Source organism: Pongo pygmaeus, chromosome 19 (genome assembly GCF_028885625.2).
Source record: "Pongo pygmaeus isolate AG05252 chromosome 19, NHGRI_mPonPyg2-v2.0_pri, whole genome shotgun sequence".
Classification (NCBI taxonomy): Eukaryota; Metazoa; Chordata; class Mammalia; order Primates; family Hominidae; genus Pongo; species Pongo pygmaeus.
The window spans coordinates 80,222,389-80,240,256 of NC_072392.2; the positions used below are offsets into that span (position 1 = coordinate 80,222,389).

The 17,868-nt window shown below is 35.6% G+C and overlaps 1 protein-coding gene across 1 annotated transcript in view; it reads left to right on the forward strand.

The window, feature by feature from the left end:
- Positions 1-17,868, forward strand: part of LOC129017919 (EF-hand calcium-binding domain-containing protein 3) — a 535,384-nt gene that overhangs the window by 105,802 nt on the left and 411,714 nt on the right. The window contains exons 26-28 of the mRNA XM_054458898.1: positions 12,369-12,440; positions 16,622-16,759; positions 17,030-17,098. Of these exons, the coding sequence (XP_054314873.1) occupies positions 12,369-12,440; positions 16,622-16,759; positions 17,030-17,098 (279 nt within the window). The remainder of the gene's footprint in view (positions 1-12,368; positions 12,441-16,621; positions 16,760-17,029; positions 17,099-17,868) is intronic.

Genomic DNA, 17,868 nt, shown 5'->3' on the forward strand with positions numbered 1-17,868 from the left:
GTTCTTTTAATTGTGATGTTAAGGTGTCAATTTTGGATCTTTCCTGCTTTCTCTTGTGGGCATTTAGTGCTATAAATTTCCCTCTACACACTGCTTTGAATGTGTCCCAGAGATTCTGGTATGTTGTGTCTTGGTTCTCGTTGGTTTCAAAGAACATCTTTATTTCTGCCTTCATTTCGTTATGTACCCAGTAGTCATTCAGGAGCAGGTTGTTCAGTTTCCATGTAGTTGAGCGGTTTTGAGTGAGTTTCTTAATCCTGAGTTCTAGTGTGATTGCACTGTGGTCTGAGAGACAGTTTGTTATAATTTCTGTTCTTTTACATTTTCTGAGGAGAGCTTTACTTCCAAGTATGTGGTCAATTTTGGAATAGATGTGGTGTGGTGCTGAAAAAAATGTATATTCTGTTGATTTGGGGTGGAGAGTTCTGTAGATGTCTATTAGGTCCGCTTGGTGCAGAGCTGAGTTCAATTCCTGGGTATCCTTGTTAACTTTCTGTCTCATTGATCTGTCTAATGTTAACAGTGGGGTGTTAAAGTCTCCCATTATTATTGTGTGGGAGTCTAAGTCTCTTCGTAGGTCACTCAGGTCTTGCTTTATGAATCTGGGTGCTCCTGTATTGGGTGCATATATATTTAGGAAAGTTAGCTCTTCTTGTTGAATTGATCCCTTTACCATTATGTAATGGCCTTTGTCTCTTTTGATCTTTGTTGGTTTAAAGTCTGTTTTATCAGAGACTAGGATTGCAACCCCTGCCTTTTTTTGTTTTCCATTTGCTTGGTAGATCTTCCTCCATCCTTTTATTTTGAGCCTATGTGTGTCTCTGCACGTGCGATGGGTTTCCTGAATACAGCGCACTGGTGGGTCTTGACTCTTTTTCCCATTTGCCAGTCTGTGTCTTTTAATTGGAGCATTTAGTCCATTTACATTCAAAGTTAATATTGTTATGTGTGAATTTGGTCCTGTCATTTTGATGTTAGCTAGTTATTTTGCTCGTTAGTTGATGCAGTTTCTTCCTAGCCTCGATGGTCTTTACAATTTGGCATGATTTTGCAGTGGCTGGTACTGGTTGTTCCTTTCCATGTTTAGTGCTTCGTTCAGGAGCTCTTTTAGGGCAGGCCTGGTGGTGACAAAATCTCTCAGCATTTGCTTGTTTGTAAAGTATTTTATTTCTCCTTCACTTATGAAGCTTAGTTTGGCTGGAAAAGAAAATTCTTTTCTTTAAGAATGTTGAATATTGGCCCCCACTGTCTTCTGGCTTGTAGAGTTTCTGCCGAGAGATCCACTGTTAGTCTGATGGGCTTCCCTTTGTGGGTAACCCGACCTTTCTCTCTGGCTGCCCTTAACATTTTTTCCTTCATTTCAACTTTGGTGAATCTGACAATTATGTGTCTTGGAGTTGGTCTTCTCTGTGGCGTTCTCTGTATTTCCTGAATCTGAATGTTGGCCTGCCTTGCTAGATTGGGGAAGTTCTCCTGGATAATATCCTGCAGAGTGTTTTCCAACTTGGTTCCATTCTCCCTGTCACTTTCAGGTACACCAATCAGATGTAGATTTGGTCGTTTCACATAGTCCCATATTTCTTGGAGGCTTTGTTCATTTCTTTTTATTCTTTTTTCTCTAAACTTCCCTTCTCGCTTCATTTCATTCATTTCATCTTCCATCACTGATACCGTTTCTTCCAGTTGATCGCATCAGCTCCTGAGGCTTCTGCATTCTTCACGTAGTTCTCAAGCCTTGGCTTTTAGCTCCATCAGCTCCTTTAAGCACTTCTCTGTATTGGTTATTCTAGTTATACATTTGTCTAAATTTTTTTCAAAGTTTTTAACTTCTTTGCCTTTGGTTTGAATTTCGTCCTGTAGCTCAGAGTAGTTTGATCGTCTGAAGCCTTCTTCTCTCAACTTGTCAAAGTCGTTCTCCGTCCAGCTTTGTTCCGTTGCTGGTGAGGAACTGCATTCCTTTGGAGGAGGAGAGGCGCTCTGCTTTTTAGAGTTTCCAGTTTTTCTGCTCTGTTTTTTCCCCATCTTTGTGGTTTTATCTACTTTTCGTCTTTGATGATGGTGATGTACAGATGGGTTTTTGGTGTGGATGTCCTTTCTGTTTGTTACTTTTCCTTCTAACAGACAGGACCCTCAGCTGCAGGTCTGTTGGAGTTTGCTAGAGGTCCACTCCAGATCCTGTTGCCTGGGTATCAGCAGCGGTGGCTGCAGAACAGCGGATTTTTGAGAACCACAAATGCTGCTGTCTGATCGTTCCTCTGGAATTTTTCTCTCAGAGGAGTACCCGGCCGTGTGAGGTGTCAGTCTGCCCGTACTGGGGGATGCCTCCCAGTTAGGCTGCTCTGTGGTCAGGGGTCAGGGACCCACTTGAGGAGGCAGTCTGCCCATTCTCAGATCTCCAGCTGTGTGCTGGGAAAACCACTGCTCTCTTCAAAGCTCAGATGGAAATGCAGAAATCACCCGTCTTCTGTGTTGCTCACGCTGGGAGCTGTAGACCGGAGCTGTTCCTATTCGGCCATCTTCCTCTATTTTCTTGTTAGTTTTGGCAAGCTATGTGTTTAGAGGAATTTGTTCATTAGATCTGCCTTTTCAAATGTATTGAATAAAGTTGTTCTCTTTTTGACATCTGACATAGCTGTAATGCTATCCTCATTTTAATTCTCAAAATTAGTGGATTGTAACTTTTTTTTTGCCCTCGATTGAACTCCACAGTTTTCAATTTTATTAATCTTTTAAAAAATTCAACCTTTATCTTGATTGACCCTTTTAAAAATTTATTTCCTCTTTATTATTTTTGCTTTTATCTTTACTGTAATGTCTACACTTGATCTTAGCCAAAAGGCTGATAAGTGATTACTATATGCTAACTTATTACAATTCTTTTATTTTTAACTTTTATGGATAAATAATTGTTATACACATTTATGGGGTATGTGTGATATTTTGATACAAGTATACAATATATAATGATCAAATCAGGATAGTTGGGTTATCTGTCACCTCAAGCATTATGAGTTCTTTGTGTTAGAAACATTCCAATTTCACTCTTTGTTATTTTGAAATATAAAATAAATTATTAACTATAGTCACTGTATTGTGCTACTGAACACCAGATCTTATTCCTTCTAACTGTATTTTGTACCCATTAACCAACCCCTTTTTTAATCTCCTTCCGCCTATATCCTAACATTTATTATTTCTTTGTTTTTTTTTTTTAACTTTTTTTTCCTTTTTTCAGTCATCTTCCCTAGGGTGAATATATCCCAATTTCTAGTGATGAATATTTAGCTCAATAGTTTTAAGGATTTTTTTTGTTTGTAATACATATCTCACAGCAAATTTTCCTCAAAATACTCATTTAACTACATCCTACAAGTTTTGATATATAGTATTTTAATTATTGTTCAGGTCAAAATTTTTCTGATTTCTGTTGTTGTTTCTTCTTAAACTCATGGTTTTAGAGGTATGTTTCTTAATTTCCAAAAATTTGAGGTTTTGTAGTCATTACATTATTAATTTCTAGTTTAATTGCATTGCGGTCAATGAACATACTCTGATGTTAGTCTTTTGAAGTTTGTTGAGGCTTGATTTATTGACTATGATAATTTTAGTAAATATTTTATGTGATTGAGAAGAATATATAGTCTGCAGTTGGGTTGGGTGAGAGTGTTCTACATATTAGATCAGATTTATTGTCAAATTCAAATTTTTTTGTATTCTTACTGATGTTTTATTTCTTTGTTCAATAGTTACTGAAACAGTTGTTCTAAAATCTTCTACAATTTTATACAATGATTATGTGTTTGTCTACTTCTCTTTTTAATTCTGTCAGTGTTTGCTGTCTATAGTTTTAGCCCATGTTGTTAACATACTGACTTAGAATTAAGGCTGGGCATTGTGTTTCATGCCGGTAATCTCGGCACTTTGGAAGGCTGAGGCAGGCGGATCACTTGAGCTCAAGAGTTTGAGACCAGCCTGGGCATGATGGTGAAACCGTGTCTCTACAAAAACTACAAAAATTAGCTCAGTGTGGGCCAGGTGCGGTGGCTCATGCCTGTAATCCCAGCACTCTGGGAGGCCGAGGCAGGTGGATCACGAGGTTAGGAGATCAAGACCATCCTGGCTAACACAGTTAAACCCCATCTCTACTAAAAATACAAAAAATTAGCCAGGCATGGTGGCGGGCACCTGTAGACCCAGCTACTTGGGAGGCTGAGGCAGGAGAATGGTATGAACCCAGGAGGTGGAGCTTGCAGTGAGCTGAGATCGCACCACTGCACTCCAGTATGGGCGACTGAGCGAGACTCCATCTCAAAAATAAAAAATAAATAAATAAATTAGCTCGGTGTGATAGCATGAGCCTGTAGTCTCAAGTACTTGGGGGGTTGAGGCAAGAATTGCTTGAGCCTAGGAGGTTGAGGCTGCAGTGAGCTGTGTTTGTACCACTTCATTCCAGCCTGGGTGACAAAGTGAGACCCTGTCTCAAAAAAACAGATATATCATCCAAATTAATAGAACATTTCATTATAAAGTATTCATATTTGTTTTTAATAATGCTTTTTTCTTAACATCTACCTTGATATTAGTATAGCAACATTGGCTATCTTTTTTTTTTAGGGATAACATATCTTTTTTGTCATTTTACTTTCCTTCTTTCTGTATCCTTATATTTTAGATGTATCTCATGAATAGTACATGGCTTTGCCAGCCTGTTAGTGTCTTAAAAAATGTTTTATTTGAAATGTTTACATTTACAGAAGAGTTTTAAAGATAGTACAGAGTTCCTGTGTACCCTACCCAGCTTCCCCTAATGTTAGCATCATACGTAACCATGTAACATTTATTAAAACAAAGATATAAATATGGGGACAGTACCATTCATTAAACTACAGAATATATTTGGATTTCACTCGTTTTCACTAATGTGCTTTAATGTCCCAGGATCTAGTCTGGGATACCATGTTGCATTTAGCTGTCATGTCTTATTAGCCTTCTCTATCTAGTCTATGACAGTTTCTCAGTCTTTCCTTCTATTTAGTGAGCATGACACTTTGGAAGAGTATTGGTCAGATATTTTGTATAAACCCTTAGTTTGGGTTTATCTCATGATTAGCCTGGGGTTATGGGCTTTTGGGACGAATACCCCAAAGGTAAAGTGCCCTTTTTATTGCAACATATAATGCATTATATTAACATGATTTGTTACTGGTGATATTAACCTTGATCACTTGAAGTGGTGTCTGCCATATTTTTTCATCGTAAAGTGACTGTTTTTCCTTTTTTCACAGTTTTTGTTAGATGCAAGTCTTAAAGTTTAGCCCCATGCTCAAGAAGAAGAAAATTAAGCTATTCTTCTGGAGGGAGGAGTATCAAAGAATTTGTGGATGTGTGTTAAAATAACCACAGTAATTAATAAATATTTTGGAGGAGATACTTTGAGACTGTGCAAGTATTCTGTTTCTCCTCTAAGTTTCTCCCACTAATTTTAGCATTCATTGGCAGATGAATTGCTAGCCTGTAGCAATTATTACTGTGTTGTTCTAATGTTGATTTTCTACTTCCCTCATTCCTCCTACATTTTAAAATTATTTGAAATTCTTCAGCAGGGATGATTTATTCCTTCACTCCCATTAATTAATTAGTAATATGTCTTTTAATTAAACCATGTAGTTAACTTACACTTATGAGATTACTAAAGTATTTGGGTTTAAATCTACCATTTTACTAGTACTTTCTATTTCAGCCACCTGTTCCATATTTCCTTTTCTCTTGGAGTTTTTACTTTAAAAATTACTCAATTTCTTAGACGATAGCAAAACAAATATGACAAAATGATATAAAATCCTTTTGGGTGTGATAAGTATGTTCATTATTTTATTGTGATTATTGTTTATTTGTGTTTACAAATGTCAAAACTTTGTCAAATATCACAGTTTAAAAATTGCTGTCTGTTGTGATCCAGAGCAATCAGACAAGAGAAAAAAATAAAGGGCATCCAAATCAGTAAAGAGAAAGGAAAACTGTCACTTTTCATCGATGATATGATTGTATACCCAGAAAACCCTCAAGATTCATCCAAAAAGATCCTAGATCTGATAAATGAATTCAGTAGAGTTTCAGGATACAAAATCAGTGTACACAAATTAGTAGCACTGCTATACACCAACAATGACCAAGCTGAGAATTGAACTCAATCCCCTTCACAACAGCTACAAAACTCAAAACAAGAACTCAATCCCCTTCACAACAGCTACAAAAAATAAATAAATAAATACTTAGGAGTATACTGAACCAAGGAGGTGAAAGATCTCTACAAGGAAAAACTACAAAACACTGCTGAAAGAGATCATCAGTGACACAAACAAATGGTCATGGATGTGTGGAATCAATGCTGTGAAAATTACCGTACTGCCAAAAGCAATCTACAGATTCACTGCAATTCCCATCAAAGTACCATGATCATTCTTCACAGAACTAGAAAAAAGTCCTAAAATTCATATGAAACTAAAAAAGAGCCTGCATAGCCAAAGCAAGGCTAAGCAAAAAGAACAAATCTGGAGCATCACATTACCTGACTTCAAACTATACTGCAAGGCAATAGTTATCAAAACAGCATGGTACTGGTATAAAAATAGGCATGTAGACCAATGGGACAGAATAGAGAACCCAGAATTAAAGCCAGATACAGCCAACTGATCTTTGACAAAACAAACAAAAGCATGAAGTAGAGAAAGGACATCTTATTCAACAAATGATGTGGGGATAATTGGCAAATCACATGTAGAAACACGAAACTGTATCCTCATCACTCACCTTATACAAAATCAACTCAAGATGGATCAAAGACTTAAATCGAAGATTTGAAACCATAAAAATTATAGAATATAACATTAGGAAAACTCTTCTAGACATTGGCTTAGGCAAAGAGTTCATGACCAAGAACCCAAAAGCAAATGCAACCAAAACAGAAATAAATAGATGGGACTTAATTAAACTAAAAAGTTTCTGCAAAGCAAAAGAAATAATCAGCAAACAGACAACCCACAGAATGAGAGAAAATATTTACAAACTCTAAATCTGACAAAGGGCTAATATCAAGAATCTACAAAGAACTCAAGTCAGGAAGAAAAAAACAAAACCATCAAAAAGTGGGCAAAGGATATGAATAGAGAGTTCTCAAAAGAAGATATACAAATGGCCAACAAACATATGAAAAAAATGCACAACATCACTATTTGTCAGGGAAATGCAAATTAAAACTACAATGAGATACCACCTTACTCCTACAAGAATGGCCATAATTAAATAGATGTCAGCATGGATGTGGTGAAAAGGGAACACTTTTACGCTGCTGGTGGGAGTGTAAACTAATAAAACCACTATGGAAAACAACATGGAGATTCCTTAAAAAACTAAAAGTAGGTCTTTTGACTTCTTGGTTCAGTATATTCCTAAGTTTTTTTTGTTTTTGTTTTTGTTTTTGTTTTGCAGCTATTGTAAAAGGGGTTGAGTTCTTGATTTGGTTCTCCACTTGGTCACTGTTGGTGTATAGAAGAACTACTGATTTGTGTACAGTAATCTTGTATCTGGAAGCTTTGCTGATTCTTTTATCAGTTCTAGGAACCTTCAAGAGGAGTCCTTAGGGTTTTTGAGGTAAACAATCATATCATCTGCAAATAGTGACCGTTCGACTTCCTCTTTACCAGTTTGGATGCCTTTCTTTCTCTTGCCATATTACCCTGGCTAGGACTTCCAGTACTATGTTGAAGAGGAGTGGTGAGAGTGGGCATCCTTGTCTTGTTCCAGTTCTCAGAGGGAATGCTTTCAACTTTTTGCCATTCAGTATTATGTCGGCTGTGGGTTTGTCATAGATGGCGTTTATTACATTAAGGTATGTCCCTTGTATGCCTATTTTGCTGAGGGTTTTAATCATAAAAAGATGCTGGATTTGTCAAATGCTTTTTCTGCATGGTCATGTTATTTTTGTTTTTAATTCTCTTTATGTGGTGTATCACATTTATTGACTTGCATATGTTAAACTATCCCTGCGTCCCTGGTATGAAACCCACTTGATCATGGTGGATTATCTTTTTGATATGTCGTTGGATTCGGTTAGCTAGTATTTTGTTAAGGATTTTAGCGTCTACATTGATCAAGGGTATCAGTCCATAGTTTTCTTTTTCGGTTATGTCCTTTCTTGGTTTTGGTATTAGAGTGATGCTGGCTTCATAGAATGAATTAGGGAGGGTTCCTTCTTTCTCTGTCTTGTGGAATAGTGTCAGAAGGATTGGTACCAATTCTTCTTTGAATGTCTAGTAGAATTCTGCTGTGAATCATCTGGTCCTGGACTTTTTTTGTTGGTAATTTTTAATTACCATTTCAATCTTGCTGCTTGTTATTGGTCTGTTCACAATACCTAATTCTTCCTGATTTAAGCTAAGAGAGTTGTATTTTTCCAGGAATTTATCCATGCCTTCTAGGTTTTCTGATTTATGTGCGCAAGAGTGTTCATAGTAGCCCTGAATGATCTTTTGTATTTCAGTGGTGTCAGTTGTAATATCTCCTGTTTTGTTTCTTGGTGGGGTTATTTGGATTTTCTCTCTTCTTAGTTAATCTCACCAGTGGTCTATCAATTTTATTTATCTTTTTAAAGAACCAGCTTTTTGTTTCATTTATCTTTTGTATTTTTTTTTGTTTGTTTCAATTTCATTTAGTTCTGGTCTGATCTTGGTTATTTCCTTTCTTCTGCTGGGTTTGGGTTTGGTTTGTTCTTGCTTCTCTAGTTCCTTGAGGTGTGACCTTAGAGTGTCAGTTTGTGCTCTTTCAGTCTTTTTGATGTAGGCGTTTAAGGCTATGAACTTTCCTCTTAGCACTGCCTTTGCTGTATCCCACAGGTTTTGATAGGTTGTGTCATTATGGTCATTCAGTTCAAAGAATTTTAAAATTTCCATCTTGATTTCATTTTTGACCCAATGCTCATTCAGGAGCAGGTTATTTAAATTTTCATGTATTTGCATGGTTTTGAAGTTCACTTTTGGAGTTGATTTCCAGTTTTATTCCATTGTGGCCAGAGAGAGTGCTTGATATAATTTCAATTTTCTTAAATTTATTGAGGCTCACTTTATGGCCTATCATATGGTCTATCTTGGAGAAAATTCCATGAGCTGTGAATAGAATGTGTCTTCTGCAGTTGTTGAATGAAATGTTCTGCATACATCTGTTAAGTCCATTTGTTCCAAGGTATAGTTTAAGTCCATTGTTTCTTTGTTGACTTTCTATCTTGATGAACTGTCTAGTGCTGTCAGTGGAGTATTGAAGTCCCCCACTATTATTGTGTTGCTCTCCACCTCATTTCTTAGGTCTGTTAGTAATTGTTTTGTAAATTTGGGAGCTCCAGTGTTAGGCACATATATGTTTAGAATTGTGATATTTTCCTGTTGGACAAGGCCTTTACCATTGTATAATGTCCTTCTTTGTCTCTTTTAACTGCTGTTGCTTTAAAGTTTGCTTGTCTGATATAAGAATAGCTACCCCTGCTCACTTTTGGTGTCCATTTGCATGAAATGCCTTTTTCCACCCCTTTACTTTAAGTTTATTTGAGTCCTTATGTGTTAGGTGAGTCTTCTGAAGGCAGCAGATGGTTGGTTGGTGAGTTCTTACCCATTCTGCAGTTCTGTATCTTTTAAGTGGAGCATTTAGGCCTTTGACATTCAATGTTAGTATTGAAATGTGAGGTATGGTTACATTCATTGTGTTCTTTGTTGTCTGTGTACTTTGGTTTTTTGTTTTTTGTTTTTGCTTTTTAACTTGTATTTTTGTTTTATAGGTCCTGTGTAATTTGTGCTTAAAAATGTTCTGTTTTGATGTGTTTCCAGGATTTGTTTCAAGATTTACAGCTCCTTTTAGCAGTTTTTGTAGTGGTGGTTTGGTAATGACGAATTCTCTTAGCATTCATTTGTCTGAAAAAGACTGTATCTTTCCTTCATATATGATGCTTAGTTTCACTGGATATAAAAGTCTTGGCTGATAATTGTTTTGTTTGAGGAGGCTGAAGATAGGGCCCTAATCCCTTCTACCTTGTAGGGTTTCTGCTGAGAAATCTGCTGTTAATCAGATAGGTTTTCTTTTACAGGTTACCTGGTGCTTCTGTCTCACAGCTCTTACGAGTCTTTCCTTCATCTTAACTTTGGATAACCTGATGACAATGTGCCTAGGCAAAGATTGTTTTGCTATGAATTTCCCAGGTGTTCTTTGTGCTTCTTGTATTTGGATATCTAGATCTCTAGCAAGGCCAGGGAAATTTTCCTTGATTATTCCCCCAAATGTGTTTTCCAGGCTTTTAGAATTCTCTTCTTCCTCAGGTACACCGACTATTCTTAGATTTGGTTGTTTAACATAATCACAGAATTCTTGGAGGCTTTCTTCATATATTCTTATTCTTTTTTTTTTGTCTTTGTTGGATTGAGTTAATTAGAAGACCTTATCTTCGAGCTCTGAATTTCTTTCTTCTACTTGTTCAGCTCTGTTACTGAGACTTTCCGGAGCATTTTGCATTTATAATAGGATGTCCAAAATTTCCTGAATTTTTGATGGTTTTTTCTTTAAGCTATTCCCTTGACTATTTCTCCCTTCACTTCTTGTATCATATTTTGGATTTCCTTGCACTGGGCTTTGCCTTTCTCTGGTCCCTCCCTGATTAGCTTAATAACTAACTTCCTGAACTCTTTTTCAGGTAAATCAGGGATATCTTCTTGGTTTGGATCCATTACTGGTGAACTAGTGCGGTTTTCCTACCAAGCTTTATGTAATACTATTCACTTTCAGAATCTGTCCTGTACCCAGGTTCTAATATTAATTTTCTGCTTCCCTCATATACCATCTCAAGACTGCTGTCTTTGGCCTCCTGTATTTCCAAGCTTCTTTCTTTTATCTCCCCAGAGGTTAAGGCGTTCATCCATCAGCTCTCTGACTTGTTCTTAGGATTTCCCTACACAGCAAGGGGACTCTCTTCTTATGAGTGAACTCTCATTGATATTATCCATGTTCTGTATTATAAAGATATTTCCTTATTCTTGTATGAAATTGCCACTTGAGTTTCCTCTTTGTTTTTTTTGTTTTTGTTTTTGTTTTTTTTTTAAGACAGATTCTTGCTCTGTCGCTCAGGCTGGAGTGCAGTGGCACATTCTTGGCTCACTGCAAACTCTGCCTTGAAGGTGCAAGCAATTCTTCTGCCTCAGCCTCCTGAGTAGCTGGGATTACAGGCTCCTGCCACCACACCTGGCTAATTTTTGTATTTTCAGTAGAGACGGGGTTTCACCATGTTGGCCTGGCTGGTTTGGAACTCCTGACCTTAAAGTGATCTGCGCATCTCAGCCTCCCAAAGTGCTGAGATTACAGACATGAGCCACCATGTCTGGCCTGAGTTTCCTCTTTGGTGTAGGCTCTGAAGCTGACTGCGCTGGTCCTAGATTTTTATTTCCTGACTTATATGCAAATACAAATGTTTAATATTCTGCCTCTTAGTTACACTGTAGGCGTGGACTATAGGTTATTTTACTTGCCTTACTTGTTAATTTTTATGGATTTTTGGAGACCATGTGGAGAGATTAAATTTACATGTCTACTGTCATACTAAAGCAGTGTTTCTAACCTTTTTTCTCTCGCTCACATAAGAAGCCTTTATAGACATTTTAGTTCCTAATTATCCCCCACCCCCATGAAAATTTAATACCACAGATAAACCATATATCTGTTTAAGTACTATGGCCACAAACTATTGTAATATCTGAGATTTTTTTTCTCCTAAGAACCAGTTTTACCCCTTGAGAGCAGTATCACTCTCAACGAGAATGTGTGTTCTGAAAGTATCTTGAATTTTTTTTTTCATTGTTGTACTGCCGAATCCTATGAGTAGTATTTTACTTATACTTTAACACATGTATGAGTAATATTGGTCTATAATTTCCCTCCCTCACCTCCTCAGTATTATATTTATTCTGTAGTTTTGTAGGCAATTAGGAGCTACTGAAGGGTTTTATGCATGGGAATAATCAATTTTTTTAAAGAGGAATACATCCCTTGACATACTGTGGAAAATAAATAGAAGATGAGACTGGTGGCACAGGTGTTTAAAGATGCTATTGTAATAATAAAGGTATTAGTTAATGCAGCAGTAAATTCAAGAAGTATTTGGAAATAGAATGAGCAGAAATTGATAATCATATGCATGCAAGAGGTAAGGGAGAAGAAATAGCCCAGCCTTACTCTCAAGCTTTTAACTTCTGTTATAATTTGACTATTAGCTTCAGCTATATTATTTAATTCCGAAACAGTAATTCTTTCTTTTAATTAAATTATGCTTTGCCTTACAGAAAGTGGTAAGGTTACCATTCAAGAATTTATGACTAAATTATCTGATATATTGACAATTCCTAAAGCTACAGGTAAGTTTTATTTAATATGTACTTATTGCCCAGATCTAGAAAGGCAAGCAGTGGTTTACATGTTAAAAACAATACAGTATTCGATAGTTAAAGCACAGGTAAGTAAGAAGCAATACAATATGAATATAAAACAACACAAGATTACATAACTTCTGTTTGAATTCTAAGGCAAATATTGCTAAGCTTAACCCAAACTCAAAATTTTAGGTAGTCTTACTTGGTAGTGCTAGAAAATTACTAGATTATATATTATTCAGTATGCATATTTGACTTCTGAAATTATTAGAAAATAATTTTTAAAACTTTTGATAAATCCAGTAGAATTTTTATCACTATCTGTTATGTTCTCATGTATCTTCAGTGACTCTCTTGATCACATTTTTTAAACATTCATGCTTTTTGAGGTATAATGTACATATAGCAAAATTCACTCTTTTTAGGTATACAGTTCTTTGGATTCTTAAAAATAATGTAATGTAACCCTTAACTATACACAACATATAGACTATATTATCCCGCAGAAATCTCTTATGCCCTTTTGGTAATCCATTTCTTCCTCTACCCTGAACCCCTGGCAACTACTGATTCATTCTTTGTCCCTATAGTTTTCCCTTTTGTGGAATATCATGTAAATGATTAAATATGAAGTGGTTTGAGTTTGGCAGTCATTGCATGCATATACCTTGAATTTACTCTGTTTATACTCTCATTTATACTACCAACCCTCCCTAGAAAAAATGGATTCTGATTGGTTCTGGTTGCAGTATTACAAATTCCAAATAAAGCTTTATTTGAGGACCCCCAAAGTTGAGGTACTGATCCCTTTGGCTGTTTGTTTCCCACTAAGTGGTGTGTGTGTGTGTGTGTGTGTGTATATGTGTAACCAACATTTTGTTGAATCAACAATGTACCATTAGTAAAGCTGCTGTGCAAAATTATCCCTCAGATCTGTCCTAAACTTACAGTTTAACTGATTTTATTGTCCTCACCTAAGGTTATACAATTCATTTTTGGGAAGAAAATACTAGGACATTAAATCAAGATGGTTACTTTTGCTATTTTGCTGAAGATTCATATTTAAATATAAATCAAGAAGTTAATCTACACATTAGAAGTGTTTTAAAAAATTTTTAAATTGATACATAATTGTACTTTCATTTATACATTGTATAATAATCAAATCAGTGTAATTAGCAACCCATTGTGAACCCCAAATATCAGAAACAGGATTCAATTAATTTAGAAAGTTTATTTTTGCCAAGGTTAAGGGTGTGCCCATGACACAGACTTAGGAGGTCCTGACACATGTGCCCAAGGTGGTTGGGGCACAGCTCGGTTTTACACATTTTAGGGAGACATGAAATATCAATCAATACATGTAAGATGTACATTGGCCAGAAGGGCGGGGGGAAGACAATTTGAAGCGGGGAATTTCCTTACGGGCAAATTGTGAGGGAGGTATGTAGCTTCTTATTTTATTTTATTTTATTTTATTTTTTATCTCTGTTTCTATCTCCTTTAGGAATAGAATGGGAGGTAGGTTTTCCTGACACAGTTCCCAGCTTGACTTTTCCCTTTGGCTTAGTGATTTTGGGATACCGAGATTTATTTTCCTTTCGCACCATCAGCTCAAACATTTATCATTTCTTTGTAGTGAGAACATTCAATACATTATTAACTATAGTCACCCTTTAATTTTTAAATAGACAAATACAAATTGTATGTACTGTGTATTGAATGATTCAAAATATGTACATACATTGTGGAATGGCTAAATTGAATTAATTAACATGTTTTACCTCACATACCTATTTTTGTGATGAGAACACAAAATCTTTTCTCTTAGCAATTTTCAAAAATATTATACATTGTTATTAACTGTAGTCACCATGTTATACAACAGAGCTCTTAACCTTATTGATTTTCTAATATTTTATTAAAGATTTTTGAGTGTATGTTTATGAGGGATATTGGTCTATAGTTTTCTTTTAGTGTCTTTTCCAGATTTTTTTGTTAGGGTTATGCTGCATAAAATGAGTTGGGAAGTCTTCCCTCCCTCTTTTATTTCTGGTTGAGTTTGTGCATTAGTCGGTTCTAATGCTGCTAATAAAGAAATACCTGAGACTGGGTAACTTATAAAAGAAAGAGGTTTAACTGACTCACAGTTCCATATGGCTGGGGAAGCCTCACAATCATGGTGGAAGGCAAATGAGGAGGAAAGTCACCTCTTACATGGCGGCAGGCAAGAGGGCTTGTGCAGGGGAACTCCCATTTATAAAACCATTAGATCTCGTGAGACTTATTCACTTATGGGGACACTGCCCCCATGATTCGATTACCTCCACCGGCCCCGCCCTTGACACTTGAGGATTATTACAATTCAAGGTGAGATTTGGGTGGGGACACAGCCAAACCATATCAGTTTATGATTATGATTAGGATTATTGTTTTCATTAAATGTTTGGTAGAATTCACCATCTATTCCTGAAGGTTTAAAATGAGCTCTATTTATTCAATGTATATATAGCTGTTCAGAGCCTCCTTCTTCTAAATCTTTCTGTAGTTGTCACTATATCTTTCTGTAAGTATCATAAAGAAGAAATATACTTTCTATAAGTGGAACTGTGTCTTGTCAAAATTTGTTTATTTTATGTAATTTGTCAGGTTTATTGTCATGAAATTGTTCATAATATCCCCTTATTATCCTTTTAATGTCTATAGTGTGATGTCTTATTTTTCATTCCTGATGTTTGTAATTTCTGTTTTCTCTTTTTTGTTTGTAACCAGTCTTGCTAGGGGGTTATTAAATTTATTAATAATTTTACACAAATGGTGATTTTGTTAATTTTTGTTAACTTTTCTCTTTTGTTTTTCTTTTTCATTGGTTTATATTTTTATTTTTACTATCATTTGGTCTTTGTTTACTTTGGGCTTCATTTACCCTTCTTTGCTAGCTTGTTAAGATAGAAGCTTAGATAACTGATTTTTATTCTTTTCTAACATTTAAAACTGCAAATTTTCCCCTAATATGTCTTTCATTGCATCTCACAAACGTTGTTATGTTGTGCTTTATCATTTACTAAAATATTTTCTAATTTACCTAATGATTTTTTTCTTTGAAGTATAGGTTATTTAGAAATGTAGTCTTTAATTTCCAAATATTGGGACATTTTCTAGATATCTTAATTATTATTGATTTCTAATTAATTTATTTGTTTTAGGGAGAGGGTCTTGCTTGTTGCTCAGGCTGGAGTGCAGATGGCATGATCATGGCTCACTGCAGCCTCCAACTCTTGTGCTCAAGCAACCTCTTGCCTTAGCCTTGCAAGTAACTGGGACTACAGGCACACACCATTATGCCTGGCTAATTTTAAACATTTTTTCTGTAGAGATGGGGTCTCATTTTGTGTTCCAGGCTGGTCTTGAGCTCCTGGGCTCAAGCATTTCTCCTGCCTTGGCCTCCCGAAGTGTTGGGATTGTAGTTGTGAGCCACTGTGCTAAGCCTGATTTCTAATTTAATACATTTGGCCAGAGAATATATTTTGCATGATTTAAATTCTTAAATTAATTAAGATTTATTTATAGCCCTGGTTATGGTCTATGTAAGTGAATGTTCCATGTGTACCTGAAACAATGTGCATTCTGCACTTGTTGGGTAGCATTCTGTAAATATCAGTTAGGTTACAATGTTTGCTAATTTGGTCTGGTCTTCTAATTCTTACTGTTTTTTATTCTACTTGTTCTATTAGTTACTGATAGCAAGGTGTTAAAATCCCCAGTTCTCACTGTAGAATCATTTATTCCTCCCTTTAATTATGTCAGTTTTTGCTTTATTTACTTTGAAGGCTTTGTTCAATGTATACAAATGTGGTATTGTTGGAAAATTTGTGTCTATGACCTTATGAAATATATTTTGTCTATTGCTCTTTTTTATCTTATTTTTATTGCTCTCTTGCTTTCCCCAAATTTTTTCACTTACATTTGTATTTTTTTGGCGTCTGTTTCTTGTCAGTTAACTTATTTTGGCAACAGAGAAGGACATAAATAAATACAAATAAATAATACTGTCATTTTTCTTAAGTGTAATTTCATATGTTGGGAAATTTTAACCACCTATCTTTAAAATATAAAGGAGAAACATGAAAATTTCTTTCTAACTGAAAGTGATTATCTCTTCCCAGAAGATAAATTTTACAACAACATCATTCACAAAAATGATGTTACAGCCATTTCTGGTCTCCAGAAAAATTTAAATGCCATGGGAATCTATCTGACAGATGATAAAATACAGAAAACTTTGGATAATACTAATCCTAATGGTGAGTAATTATTTCACTTTAACAAAGTTACAGTATGTCAGAAGAAACTTTAAATGCCCAAGGAAATTATCTATCTTTTAATTGATGAATTTGTATTGAAGGAACTTATTTTCAAAGTTATATGTCTGGCCGCTTTTATTTTGGATCTGATGTGCATATTGGATACAACACAAGATAATTTATTCCTCCACTTTATTTTCATGTTTTATAAAACATGAAAATGATCATTTTAACAACAATATCTAAATTGTTACTTCCTTTTTTTTTAAGATGAAGTGGTGCATTTTAAGGATTTTATCAGAGAATTGGCCAACACTGATGAATTTACTGAATGCCAAAGTAAGTATGAAGTTTGATGGAATGTGAACAGAAACTTCATGTCTCTAGATTGGTATGTGTAGTTGTGTGTGTATTCATGTGTGTGTGTATGTGTGTGTGTGTGTGCGTGTTTAACTTTTTTTTTTTTTTGAGACAGAGTCTCACCCAGGCTGGAGTGCAGTGGCATGATCTTGGCTCACTGCAACCTACACCTCCTGGGTTCAGGCAGTTCTCCTGCCTCAGCCTCCCGAGTAGCCAGGATTACAGGTGTGTACCTGGCTAGCTTTTCATATTTTTTAGTAGAGATGGGATTTCACCACGTTGGCCAGGCTGGTCTCAAACTCCTGGCCTCAAATGGTCTGCCTGCCTCTGCCTCCCAAAGTGCTGGGATTACAGGCATGAGCCACCATGCTTGGCCATGTATTTAACTTTTAAAAAAACTCTGCCAAGGCCCCTTTTTCATTTTGTCATTTAAACAATATAGAAGTATATATATTTAAAACCCTAGGTTTTCAAATTTGTGGATACATATTTTTCATAATATCATTAATTACTTAAAAAATTGTTATCTGTGTTTCTCACTTTTCATAGATTCTGTTAAGTTGCATTTTTTCTTTTACTTTTTTATATGCTAATTGTTTTGTATTACAAAATAGCTGTTTATTGCAGAGAAATGTAGAAAACTGAGAAACTTACAAAGGAGAAAATAGTAATCCAGAGACAACAATGTCAACATTTTGATGTATAACTTCCTGGCTTTTAAATACATATATTGTGTTTCTCTTATTATA